Source organism: Antechinus flavipes, chromosome 2 (assembly GCF_016432865.1).
Source record: "Antechinus flavipes isolate AdamAnt ecotype Samford, QLD, Australia chromosome 2, AdamAnt_v2, whole genome shotgun sequence".
Taxonomy (NCBI): domain Eukaryota; kingdom Metazoa; phylum Chordata; class Mammalia; order Dasyuromorphia; family Dasyuridae; genus Antechinus; species Antechinus flavipes.
In genome coordinates this window covers 53,054,245-53,067,908 of record NC_067399.1, presented here as the reverse complement: position 1 = coordinate 53,067,908, position 13,664 = coordinate 53,054,245, and the positions used below count along the sequence as shown (strand labels likewise).

Sequence of the window (13,664 nt, the reverse complement as noted above, 5' to 3'; positions counted from 1 at the left end):
CCTTCCCTTTAAATAAGTGGTTTTTTTCCCATTCCATAATCCCAGCTGGCAGTGAGAAGGGGCATGAGAAAGTCACAGGATTCAGATGTCCTGGGGTCCCTCATCATCACACTGAGGAATCTCAATCTCCTCAAAGTGGAATGATTCATAAGCAGGTGGGAATGGAAGCCACGCAATCTGACTCCAAGTCTCTTCTTACTATGTTAGGAAAGCAAAATTCCCCCAGATTAAGACAGACCCAAGATTAACAGACTCACAGGAGGCCACCGATACAAGAAGGCAAGAATGCCATGGAACCAGAGACAATCACATTCATGACCTCTACTCAGAAAATCTATTTTTTTCTATCATATATCATCAAAGTCCTTGGATACACCCTCCCCCTTCCCTTAATAGATCTGAACCAAAATGACCCTTCTTTTGAGCAAAGGATCATAGAGGTGAGAGGGACCTTTAGGATTTATCTAAATCCCCTCATTTTACAGATAAGGAAACTGAAGCCTAGACTGAGTCTAGAGGGAATAAAGGAAACCAGCTTCACTGGTTCCACATTCATTTCTATCACAATCCCATCCATAGATGGTTGCCCCAGAACAGCCTTTCCCCAAGAGTCATATTTGCTGATAGTGGGTGCTTTCTCTTAATTCACTTTCTATCTCCTAATTGAACTAGACTTGCCAGTCTTAAATCTGGATTGCCCAAGCTCTGGCTGTGGAGCTATAGTTTAGGGACAGGAAACAGCACGGAAAAAGAGAGGGCACTTGTAGGAGAGCAGAGGCAAGAGCCAGTAGCTGCAGAACTTACTTAACTAACTTTAGTCAGGTCTACTCTTTGGGGCTGAGTCTGACCCATAATGGAGCCAGTCATTCCCAAGTCTTGTCTTCTCCAGGTCCCGGGGCCTTCAAATAACTACTGACCATTGGCCTTGGGTCTCTACCATTGGACACTCTAAGATTCCCAGTGTCCTTCGGAATTGTGGTGCCCAGAAGTGACTTCAGGGGGAGGCTGTCACTGGAACTTTCTGTTCTGTACAAGGATGGGGCAATTCCGGGTGACCTCCAAAGTCCCTTCCTACTCTATGATCCCATGATCTATAAATTACAATGAGGATTAGGATTAGGATCCAGGAGAAATGGATTCTCAACTCCCTTGGAGATATGAGATTTAAAATGATACACGGTAAAACTGCCAACTCAAGGTGAAAGTCAGCAATATGAATGGCACAGGGAATCCACCTGAGGGAGGAAATCAGTTTTTACCACATAAGGTGCAGTTTAGAAAACCCACAGGAGATGTCACAGGGAGGTCCACTGTCTTCTTTATGTCATTTTCTGACACTGTGCCACTGGTGGGGCTGCTGTACTTTTAACAAGTTCTGAATTGAATAGTGACTCATATCAAAATCAAAACCAGGAAAGGACAGCCCTAGGCAATGAGGAAATATCAGGGCTTAATAGTAACAGACTCATAAATACCAGATTTTCTAACTGCTGGGGAGGAAATGTGCTTGGTACATGGGGTTCAGAAACCCAATAAGATAGTTTTACTGGTATTGAAGTAAAAGCCTTTTCTGCTTGAAAACAACAAACCTCACATTTTAAAAAGCACCTTGGTCATGGGGTTAAGTGGAAAATGTCAAAAAAAAAAAAAAAAAGCTAATTCTACACTGGAGTAAAATGTTACCTTTTCTCAGTCACGTTCTTTCCAATTGGAAGCCCAGCTGGTCTCGCTACTATTTAAAGAAAAAGCATGGGGTGGTATAGAACACTGGACTTGGAAATCTAAAAGACTCAAAGCTGGATTTGAGTCTCAGGACTAACATTTCACCTCCTTTCCTTGGACCATATCTGACAGTACTAAGAAATGAACTAAACAAGATGTTTCTAAATGTGGAATTTGTAAACTATAAGGTCAGATCCACTACTTTTTCTACACATCCCCCTTCTCTGAAAACTTCTATTCACACTATATGTCCTGTAAGAAGATTTGTTTGTGTTGTTGCCCCTCGGCAGAGACTGTATTTTGCCTTTATTTGTATTCCTAGCACTTAACACAGAATCTGGCACACAGTAAATCCTTAATAAATACTTCTTGGCCAGTCTGATTAGATGATCAATAACATGTTCATTGCGTCACAAGTTTTAGAGCCAGAAGGGACTTTAGGAAATATGCTATTACTAGAACAGAGACAGAAATCATAAAAGCCTCCATAGCTTCATCAAGCATCAAGTGTAGTCAGGATTAATCTCATTTCCTTTCTGACCACATTAATAGAATGTGGGAATGTTATAGACATAGTTTAGCTAGATGCCAATAAAATCTCTTTCTGCATAGGCATGTCAAACACATGGCCCACAAAAGAAATAAAAACCTTTAAAAAATACAATACAATATCACAAAACAAAAAATGTTAATATGCTTAATAATATAGATTAACGTCTTTTTATTTCTATTTGATATCACTAGGTTAGACATTAGGGCAGTTAAAATGGATTTGTATCTGGATGTGGACGAATGACAAGAGGTGGAAACTGCCCGGAAATAAAATTGTCCCAATAGTATAAATGCTCTGAGAGATGGCAGTTATCTAGTCACCACATGTTGCACATATAACTTCATGGAGACAGGGGTCACATAGCCAGTTTGCCCTGTCATGATGGCACAACAACATCAAACTGGAGGGAGCTGTGTTATGGCCATTGTACAGATTACATCAGAGGCATGGGAAGTAAGCTGGCCGCCAATAGTACAGATCATGGAAGTCAAATCAGAATCACAAAGACAGCCAAAGATTAAGCCAGATGGATGGCTTCCTTATTATAGGCAACCACTATAATACCTTTGTAGCCAGTTTCCTTACAACCACAGCCTACAAGACTCCCCATACTGTTGTTTCAGATGTTGTACATTCCATATACAAAAGCATGTTAACAACATGCTACTGACCTAGGGCTAGATTTCTCACATTCTCACATAACCGTTACCTTGTAGGATAGGGGCCCATTTTCACGATCCACCTTCAGTCATGTGCCTATGTGAAATGTTCCCAATCAATTCAGACTTAAATCCTATTATTTTTGCTTGACTTACAGAGAAGCAGGGAATGATGTTCACGTGCTGACTGATGGAGGCTGACTTTAGTTCTAATAATTCCCAGTCTATCACATTCACACACTATTCATGACCACCATAGGGTTCTCATAAAGCTTCAAAACACCAGAGAGGCAAAAACTTGTAAATCCATGCCTCAAAGTGACCATGTTTCCTTCACTAATCCCTGAGTTGGAATGTTTCAATGGGATTTTTTAAATTGCAAAAGTGGGATCACCTCTTACAGGAACCTCATGTTCTTCAGATTTTACTTACTATGGGTAGATATTAAAGTCTTTCAGTCACTTTCTATAGAGCCCACAAATATATGAAATACCCATTTGCTCAGGAACCTGCTATGGATAGGAATTTAGGAATATAGAATTAATTTTCTCCAACCTAAACACAATGCAATAGAGATAATGACTATGTGAACACTGCCCCCAGTGTTTACTTTTAAAAACAAATAGCATTTTAAAGAATACCAGAGCTTTGTAAATATTAAAACATCAAAAACAAACAAATATTCTCTTTGGCTAAAGGAAAAAGTTTTATCTCCTCTTTGAAAGGTGATCAGCATAGATCATTCCTACTGGGTGCCTTTTTCTCAAACAAACCTTCGAAGCCCAAAGCAAAATTCCTAAGTTTGAAATTCTCTATCTTGCCACCTTCCAGATTTAATATCGTACAGGGCCTTGGATATATGCTAAAAAAATGAGCACTTGAGCTAATCAAGACTTGGAAATGTTTTCGAAGATGAGGCACTGAAAGCACCCCTGGTCTCCCAAAGCATGGGAAAATTAAAAATGGGGGAAAAACCCAACAAGGCATGTGTTCAAGGGTAAGGATTCAGGTTTGAATCGGGAAGACATTTTGGGAGTAGTTCTCAAAGAAGTTGGATTTGATCATTTTTAACATTCTAAGAAGGGAGGGCCTAAAGGTCAGGAGGGACAGTCCTCTCCTCCAAGCCCAGGTTCCAAGATCTGTCCCCTCTGAAGCAAATGGCTCAGGCTGATCTCTCCTTTGGGTAACCCCTATTTTAGAGGGACTCTGTACCCTGTACCCTGAGAATTAACTTAGTCTTCACCACAAGAACAGAGGTACAATTAGCAGGGGTGGTGCCTAATCTTAAATAACAGCTTCACTTAACCTAAACCTGGCCAGAAATCCAGAAGAATCAAGCCTGGTAAGCCTTGGTACCTCTTTGCCCAAGGGCCCAGTTCTGAGGCTCAGGCTGAGGTGGGACCTTCAGCAGGACACTGCCTCCTATGCCACCTGGCAGTCTGCTTTATCTCTGCATATAAGCTAATTACAATAGGATTAAGTCAGGTTCACCACTTCCTAGCCTTTTCCTCCAAAGCGCAGACCTTTCTCGGCTGCAGAAACACCAAGAGTTAGCTCATCAGAGAATGGTCTAGAGTTCCCTTTCATTCTCTCTCAAACTCGGAGAACCTTTGATGTCCACTAATGTTCCAAAAAACATACATGAAGCAGAATACCTACCTATAGGCAAGTTCAATTTCAAGTTTTTAGCAGCCCCTTAAAACAGCCCATGGGAAAACAACCATCTCAAGTAATTGTGGATAATGTATGAAGTCTAGAGGGACTCTATGGGATATATTTGGCTGAAGGCCGGCCTCTTTCAGAATCCTCATGTCTTGTCTCACCTGAGACCCTGAGCAGAGGCTCAGGTTCTCAGGTCTTACTCTTTACCAGTAGAAGGATGGAGCTGGACAAGATGAGGACTAAATGCTTACTGATGCACAGAATGGTTTCTGCTGTACTTGGAAGGCTTAATGAGTTTGAGATTATAGGGAAAAGAGGAGATCAAGGAGACACAATGCCAATTCAGACAGCTATAGGAGAAGCTAACAATGGGGCATTGGCCCACTAACCTAAAGCTTCCTTCTCTGCCAGTTATTTTTTGAGTACACATTTATCCTCACTAATGGCTGTTCTGATAAGAAGTCTTGCCTTTTGCAGAAAGTGAGTCAACTGTACAGAGGCATTCATTAAACCGGATAATCTACACTGTCCTTGTGAGGAAGAGTTGTAGGTGTCCTCTCACCAACTTCTATACAAACATCCCCAGCCTGCAGAACAATTCTCCTGACATTCTAACTGCTAACTGGCACTGTCAGGCCTGTGGGAGAAAGGGGTTTTAATTAACAGAAAAGGGGACAATGCAGGAATTAGCAGGATGGATGGTCTGAAACCCTGTAACAGATCCTTTATCTCAGCCTGGCTATAAGTGCTTTAGAAACATTATTTTATCTGATCAACACAAAGCCACGTTAATGTGATTTTTCAAGGGAGTAGTAAAAGAAAGCTGTCCTTGGTGGGACATGCCCAGAATGCTAGAAGGAGGTGCAAAAATCCAACAGAAACAAGCCTGTTAAGTCCACAAAATAGCTTTCAAAGAGATGCCAATCTGGCACATAAACCAGAAGGCAGAGGCTCTGGGAGTTGGGAATGAGGGCATTTGTGAAACCACCAAACAGCACTGAAAGCTTTGGGTTAGGATTAGGCTCAGGAATGGCAGGGATTCTTTTTCTTTTCTCAGATTTAATTCATGTGGAGATCCCAGGTCTTTTCAGGCCTCACATGTGATGTGAAGAGAATTGGCAATGCCCCAGAGCCTTCAGCTCAACTCTAAGTTGCTACACTTTTAAAAAAGAAAGGAAAGGAGGGAGCAATGAAAGAAAAAACTGAGTGATAAGAGGATAATATAATATCAAGAAGCAGCAAGTCTGCAAAATGTTTTACAAGACATTTCATTTTATTATCACAACAACCCTGTCAAGCAAATATTATAATTCCAAATTTTTATTCACAAAAAGAACTCGCAATGAGAAAAGTCCCTCTATCAGTGCAGCCTGGTGCACCCAGTACACTCCCCTGCACGCAACCCTCATAAGCGCCCCAGCAGGAGACAAGGCTGGGATAGCCCACCATAGCCTGCCTGGGGCACTGCAAGGTCAGCTGCTGTGCCCCGCCAGTGTTAGCCAATACCTTGAGGCTCCCAACGCAGACTGCATGAGCCTCCCATGCATTGTTATAGAGACAGAGTGGACAGAGCAGTGCCATATACATCAAAAGCAACAGACCTTTTGTGGTTTATGCAAGGAACTACCTGGGAACAAATGCCTGCAGACTGAGCAGAAGCTAAAAACACGGTCCATGAAGGTAATGAATGTTCTGAATTTGGAGAAGCCTGAGCACAAATTTCTTCCTGGCTATCCCCCTCACCAAGTTCTTTCCTTCTTCCTCCAGGCTTCAATGTCCCTCTCCTTTCAGAGTAACTGATGGGTGGCTGTACCTCACCCAGAGACACGCACTGAAGAGAGCTGACTGCCTGGCACCCAAGACCCCTGAAGGGGTTCCACCACTCCGTTCCAGCCTTTCTGTCATCGCTCTTCCACCAACCCAGTCCAGAGGTGGTGTGTCGGGATGGGCACGTAGGACCTCCCTCAGATACCAGCAGTGTGGCCTGAAACAGTCACCTCACCTCATCTGGTAAGCATCAAAGGTGGCTTCCAGCTCTCCAGCTTCCCGACATCCAAATACTTTTGTCTAATTCTTCCTCTCTCTGAGGGTTCACCTTTCACCTCCCCTCCCCTCTATCTCAGCATGCACCTTGTACCACATTCCCCATCACTCCAAATGGATGCATTCTGTTCTTTTTCACTATCTTCAAGCTTAGCTTTGACACTGAATGCTTCCATTGTCTTTTAATTACAATCACAAGGGGTTTTCTTACCATTTTAAAAAAGAACAGTCCTCTTGTCAAGCATGTCCTACTGGCCCATGAAAATAATTTCAGTCAACTTGCTTCCTGATAATTCAGTATTTGTCAGAGATTACAAAAACAAACATGAGATATGCTTTTCTCAAACATGACCAAATTTGTTGATTAGTTTTACTTGACTGTACTTTTATAAGTTACAAGGGATGGCTGGGGAAGGGGGGGGAGGGGATTTATTGGAAAGAGTAAAATTTCAGTAATTAAAAAATATATATCAAGTCCCCATTCCCAATTTATCAGGCTTGGGCTGGATAAGGACTTCGGTACCAGGAGCAAGGCTGAGATGGAGAAGGACACAATTAAGAATGGGAATTTGGGGATTCTACTAGTGCTTATTTACTGATGTGCTGGATCATTTCTTTCTAGCTTCTCTGTGGCAAGAACAGATTAACCACCTGTAAAGCCATCTGGGTTCTCTTTAAAAGACATACCTCTGTAAGTTATTATGGAATAGAAAGAAATTAAAATTAAGTGCTTCTTGGAAGAGAAAAAAAGTTGGATTAAATATATATATATGTATATATGTGTGCCCTTCAGAAAATCCTTAGAAGAAATGACAAACTCCTTTGAAGAGTTTCTCTTTCTTCAAACATTTAAGTATTTTAAAATAATTTTAGTATCACATTTTAACCCTATTACAATTTCTTGATAGGTCTTTTCTAAAATCTCCTGACTCTATCAGTCAGGGTTTTGTTTCCCTGAAAATAGCACATCTACCTCCCAATCCTGCTAGATTGAGTGCAGTGAAGGACTGAATGTCTCAAATAGCCCAACAGCTGGTACTAAATGGATGGGTTTTTCAGGATGTCTAGGAGCATCTTAAATGATCATGTCCTTAAAACTGGACATATGGCCTAGTGAATTAAAGTACTAAGAGCAGAGAGGCCAAGCTGTAGCTCAAGAGCCCTGGATGTCACAAAGAACAGATTCAAATCTCACTTTCTCTCCTTGTGACCCGAGGCACGTCTTTATATAGCAACAAGTTTAAAGCTGTTCCCCAACTCTCAATATGACCCTGGGAAATAACTACCTCTTTTTGCCTCAGTTTCCTCATATGTAAAAAAATGGGGAGAATAGGTCCTATCCCTCAGAATTGCTGCGACAAGGGCAACACAACTAGTTGCTATTATTGCTATTATTTTTGTGAGGCAACTGAGGTTAAGTGACTTGCCCAGTTACCCAGCTGGTAAGTATCTGAGGCTGGATTTGAACTTGGGTCCTTCTGAATGGAGGAGGGCCAGTGCTGTATCCCCTGCACCATCTAGCTGCACCTGTTGCTATTATTAAAACCTTCCTAGATCTGTTTCCTTATCTACAAAATGACAACATTGTCCATGATCATATACAATGACAATATAATTTATGACCAAATAAAATATGTATTATATACTATTTATACCCGACTATAATGCATCTATGACCTCCAGAGAAGAGTCCTGAGAAATAAGTCCATTCTGCCTCAGGTTTTTTTTCCTTCCCAGGAAAGGAGTAGGGATGTCTCATGTTCAGCACTGTAGCTTTCTCCCATACTCTTCATCCTTCTCCCTCCAAGCAAGATACTAGAATCTATCTAGTTCAATTTAGAATAATTTTTTAAGCCTCAGGTTAGACAGGAATTCATGAACAACCACATGGACTTCATTATCCTTAAGTTCCAAATTACCAATTCTAGATAAGCCGGTTTAGAGACCTCCGCCTCCCTAAAGGCAGAAAGAACAGGTAGAAAGATGAATGAACAAATTCACTGTCTTTTGAGTTTTCTCTTCTAGGTACAGTCAGCACCTCTCTCCTCCACACCCACCCCACCTACCTCTAAAATAGAACAGAAAATTCTGCAACTTAAAAGCTCCCCAGGAAAACCAGTTTTCCCCCTCCTTTAAAAAAAAAAAAACTCACTAATTTCATATACCATATGGTAAAAATTAAAATAAATAAATAAATAAAAGCCTACCTACCAAGATTGTCAGTTTCTTCCAGAGAAAGGGAGTGGAACCCTATCTCTGCCTTTGGCAAATTAAGAGAAAACCAAGTTTATATTCTAGTTCTTTAGAAGAATTGACTGAGGTGACTGGCTTGAAAAGCAGGTTAGAATATAAAATCCAGGTACAGTTAGGAGAAAATCAATGTCTAAAGGCTTAGGGGAATAATAGTACCCCACACATTTTAAAGGGACTAGATCAAGACCAACAGTCAAAGGGCCGATTCACGACCATGGGTCATTCCTCATCATGGAAGAAAACCTAGGCTAGATCAAAATTCTTTACTCCACACTTGTTCCTATGGTTTCCCCCAGAATGGAAGTGCCTGGATGGGCAGGGCCTATTTAGACTGTCTTGGCCTCCCCAATCTGAATTTATAAGACATATGATCTGGCCCCTCTAATTAAGAGTTTAAGTAAACGATTGCTCCATCCATTCCTCAGGTCCCTCCACCACATGGAATCACATGTCTGAGGGTGACCAGAGAGTGGCAGACCCAAGATGGGATCTAGGAATGGAATCATATGTGTGCCATGTGGGGGGGAGGGAGAGGAAGGGGAGATTCTGCATGTGGACACCTCATGGGAAGGGGTATCCTTGGAGTAAGGAGTGAGATAACAAAGTGCTGGGGGGGAGGGGGGAAGGAGAATAATCAGTCCACTAGGATTTATTAAGCAAAGAGGCAATGGAGTTAGGCAGTTGAGCATTTATTAAGCTTCACTATGGGGATGGAGGGGTCAGTGGGTCAGTCATTTGGTAAGCATTTATTATGGGAGGGGGGAGTGAATGCCAGCATTTATTAGGAGCTTAGTGAGGGAAGGGGGGGAGGGAGACAAAGAGACACAAAAGAGAGGAGAGAGAGAGAGAGAGAGAGAGAGAGAGAGAGAGAGAGAGGAGAGAGAGAGAGAGAGAGAGAGAGAGAGAGAGAGAGAGAGAAGAGAGAAGGAAAAAAGAGATAGAGAGGGGAGAAGGAAAGGAGAGAGAGAGAGAGGCACAGAGACAGACAAGAGAGAGACAGAAGGAAGAGAGACATGAGAGGGAGAGAGAGGGGAGAGGGAAAGAAAAAATTGACGGAAGGAAAAGAGACAGACAGGAGGGAGAAAAGAGTGGAGAAAGACAGAGAAAGACGAAGACTCAGGGAAAGGAGAGGAGGGAGGAAGGATAAAGTTGGGGGGAAGGAAGACAGAGAGAGGGAGAAGAGGAAGCCCTAATTCCAACAGGGTGGTCAGCCGCCACCCCGCACAGATGGGGAATTGGTGACGGAGCTGCTCAGCAGGGGCCTCGTGGCCGTAGGGTTCATTCATTCTTAGCTGTCGCTGCCGGATTGGGCACGGAGTGCGGGGGTGGGGGTGGGTGAGTCATTCATTCATTCATTCAATCCTTCCTTCCTCCCCTCTCCGCCTCTGCTGCCCTAGCCCCGCGACCCCCGGCCCCTTGCCTCTTCATCCCCCAGCCTCTTCGCTTGCTGCCCTCCTGCATCCTCGCCCCCTGCCCTGCGACATCCTCGCCCCCGCCCTCCGGCATCCTCGCCCTCGGCCCGCACTCACACACGCATAGGCACGCCACCAGCTTGGCCGCGTCTTCCGGCACCGGGCAACTGGGGAAGAGCGGCTTGAGCAGGTAGGTGGCGAAGACGAGCGCCACGATGTACTGCGACGAGGGCCGGATGATGAGCAGCTCCACCCAGAGCTTCAGGAAGGCGGGCAGCGAGCCGTAGACCTCGAGCATGTAGGCGTAGTCGCCGCCGGACTTGGTGATGGTGGTGCCCAGTTCGGCGTAGCAGAGCGCGCCCACGATGGAGAAGACGCCGCACGCGGCCCACACCACGAGCGCCAGGCCGGGCGAGCCGGCCTCCTTGAGCACGCCCGTGGGCGCCACGAAGATGCCCGAGCCGATGATGGTGCCCAGGATGATGGCCACGCCGTTGAGCAGCGTGATGGAGCGCTGCAGGGTCACGCCCTCGTCCGTGCCGGAGCCCGAGCCCGAGCCGCCGTCCGACCCGCGCCCGTCGCCGCCGCCGCCGCCGTTCTGCCGCCGCAGCATCTTCTCCCGGGACTCGCTGTCCTCTCCGGGCCCCGGCGCGGCCCCGGCGCCCGGGCCGGAGGCGGCGGCGGGCGGGCCGGCGGAGCGGCGCTGGTGCGGCGCGCTGCTCATGCTGCGGCCGGGTCCGTGAGGAACGGGAGCGGCGGCGGCGGCGGCAGCTGCGGCGCGGGGAGACGGCGGGCCAGCAACCGGGTGGGCTGGGACAGAGGGAGGAGCGAGCGAGAGAGGGGAGGAGACCGGGAGGTGCTGCGACCGTGCGGCGGCTACGACTGCGCCCGCCCTTTTGTGTCCCGAGACTGGCGCCGGGGGGCGGGGGCGGGGCCGCACCTCCTACAGGTGCAGAGCGGCCCGCCCCGCTCTCGCCCCGCGCGACAGGGGGCGGAGGGAGGGCTGCTCCCCGGCGGTGCTGCGGCGCCCTACTGCGGCCGGGGGTCTGCGCGCTCGCACTATTCTTTCGGAGCACGTGGCCCTACTCCCCTGTCCCTCACCCGCCCCAGGGCGTCTTCTCCGCCCCCCCCCCCCCGTTACCCCCCACCGGGCCACAGGGAGGCTTTGTTCTCGCTCCCTGAACTTCCCCCAGGGCCCAGCCGCGTGTCTAGCCGTGACCTTCTCCGGGGTGGAGCGCAATTTATTTGGGGGCGGCGGAGGGCGGGGGAGGGGGAAGGGGGGAAAAGTGAGGGAAATTAGGGGGACCTTAACCAAGACATTAATGAAAAAAAAGGGCTTGGATGAGAGGAAAATGGGGGAAGAGCTCTATGCGAGGGCCCCAGCATGGATAGTAGTGAGGAGAAATAAGTGAGGAGAGCTGTAAGGGGGCCCTCAGTATCGCTATTGGTAAGAAAAGAATGGACGGGGGGAAATAAGTGAGGAACACAGGAGGGGGCCCGTAGTATTGCCTATAGTGAGAAAAAAGACTTTGGGACCAGGAGTGAGGAGCACTATAGGGGGCCTCTAGTGTTGGCTTTTACAAGAAAATGACTTGGATAAAGGGAGGGTAGTGTTGCCATTAACATGAAAAAGGAAAACAACGTTAGAACAAATGTTAGAATAGCTCTCCTTGAGACTGGTTGGGAGTTAGGGGAGAGCCCCATACGCTTTACTATTTATCCCTAGCGCTTCAATTATTAAAGTGTCACTTAAATTCATTCCAGAAACATTTATCAAATACAGACCTGCTGGTCAATAAGGATCTGTGAAGCCCTGTGCTAAGTGCCGCGTCCAGTTTCCCCAAATTACTGGAAATACAAAACATTTATAAACACACAAACGCGTCACATCCTTCCCTACAGAAGTTTTCGTTCTACTGCAATCTTATTCTCAGAATTTATGAATATTGTTCAGCCCACTCTTCATTTGACTGAGAAGGAAATGGAGACCTAGGACTGAACAACTTGTCTTTTGTTATATACCAAGTCAGTGTGGGAATCAAACCTTACACTCGATTTAATGAGACGTCTAGTCCAAGACACTTCTATCAGACCCCGCTCTTCTCTCCCTCCCCACCCCTTTCACTTTGATGTTTCTAAAGAGGATGTGCAATTCTAAATGTTTCCAGTTTTGCAGTCCAATCAGGAATCCATTTAGGCACATGAAATCTGTGACAGATGGACTTCAGAAAACAACCTAGATATAAAGAAATTTTAAAAGCTCATTATAAACAAATTTTAAAAGTCCTTGAAAGTCAACTTGTATTTTTTTTAAGTTCCCACATAAAACAGTAAGCTTTCAAAAAACTCTGTGTACCTAAAGTCCATCATACTTTGGTCCAGAATACAATTGTTGAAGGAAAGATGAATGCAGGTAAGAGTAAAAATTGCTGCAGATATGCAACATAAATACTGAAGTAATGAATAGAAGACTCATTATAGATGATGGAATGAGACCAATTTCAGGCTGACCAACAACAGGTCAACATTTGCCCATTACATACCTGAAAGGAAGTACTGGAATTTGCATAAAGAATGGAGGGGATGTCCCCCCAAAATCCAAATATGGTCTTTAGAGAATATATTTGGCAAGAAGTGAGACCTGGCACGAAAAGATAAGGAAGCAAAAATGGGGGAAGGATGAGTGATAAAGCATTCATTAAACACTTACTATCTAGTACTGTGCTAAACCCTGGGGAATCAGATACAAGCAAAAAAGACAATCCCTGCCATTAAGGAAAAAGCAATGTAAAAAGAAACTAGAAATAGAAGTTAGGGAGAAAGAGGGAGGATGTCTAGAAATAGCCAAGAAATGATGTGGATTCCTCTCTGGTCAAGAATCCAAGATTTCCCCTTAATAAGTAATAAATAGATACTATGATACGTATGATCTGGAGTGCTGGGTTAGGAATTAGGAAGAAACTTCTTAATTGGTAACCACATTTTACTTGGCATTTATCAGGAAAGGTCTGAAATGAGTAAATAGTGACTATTTCTTGAAACCTTTACAAAAAGCGTGCTATGGGCTGGTATTACTGCTCACATGAAACTCAAGTCTTCTGCATAACTCATTTATGTAGCACTTTCTCATTTACAAAATGGTATAAGCAAAAAATCCTTATTCCACTTGGTAGATGATGAAACAAGCTCATATGGCTTGCTCATGGTCACATATCCTCATTGATTAACCACAGTCCTTGGCACATCATAAATATTTAATAGAAATAACTTTATTAAGAATGAAATGACTAATTGAAACTAACATGTGAGCCATATTAATATAAATAAGCTTGCTGTGGGCTCTCCCTTTCTATATCATTT

At 44.8% G+C, this 13,664-nt stretch overlaps 1 protein-coding gene across 1 annotated transcript in view; it reads right to left on the bottom strand.

Annotated features, from left to right (window-relative positions):
• The window catches only part of SLC7A5 (solute carrier family 7 member 5), a 44,083-nt gene extending 33,040 nt beyond the window's left edge, over positions 1 to 11,043 (bottom strand). The window contains exon 1 of the mRNA XM_051974820.1: positions 10,422 to 11,043. Within this exon, the coding sequence (XP_051830780.1) occupies positions 10,422 to 11,028 (607 nt within the window). The 5' untranslated portion in view covers positions 11,029 to 11,043. The remainder of the gene's footprint in view (positions 1 to 10,421) is intronic.
• Positions 11,044 to 13,664: the final 2,621 nt, after the last annotated feature.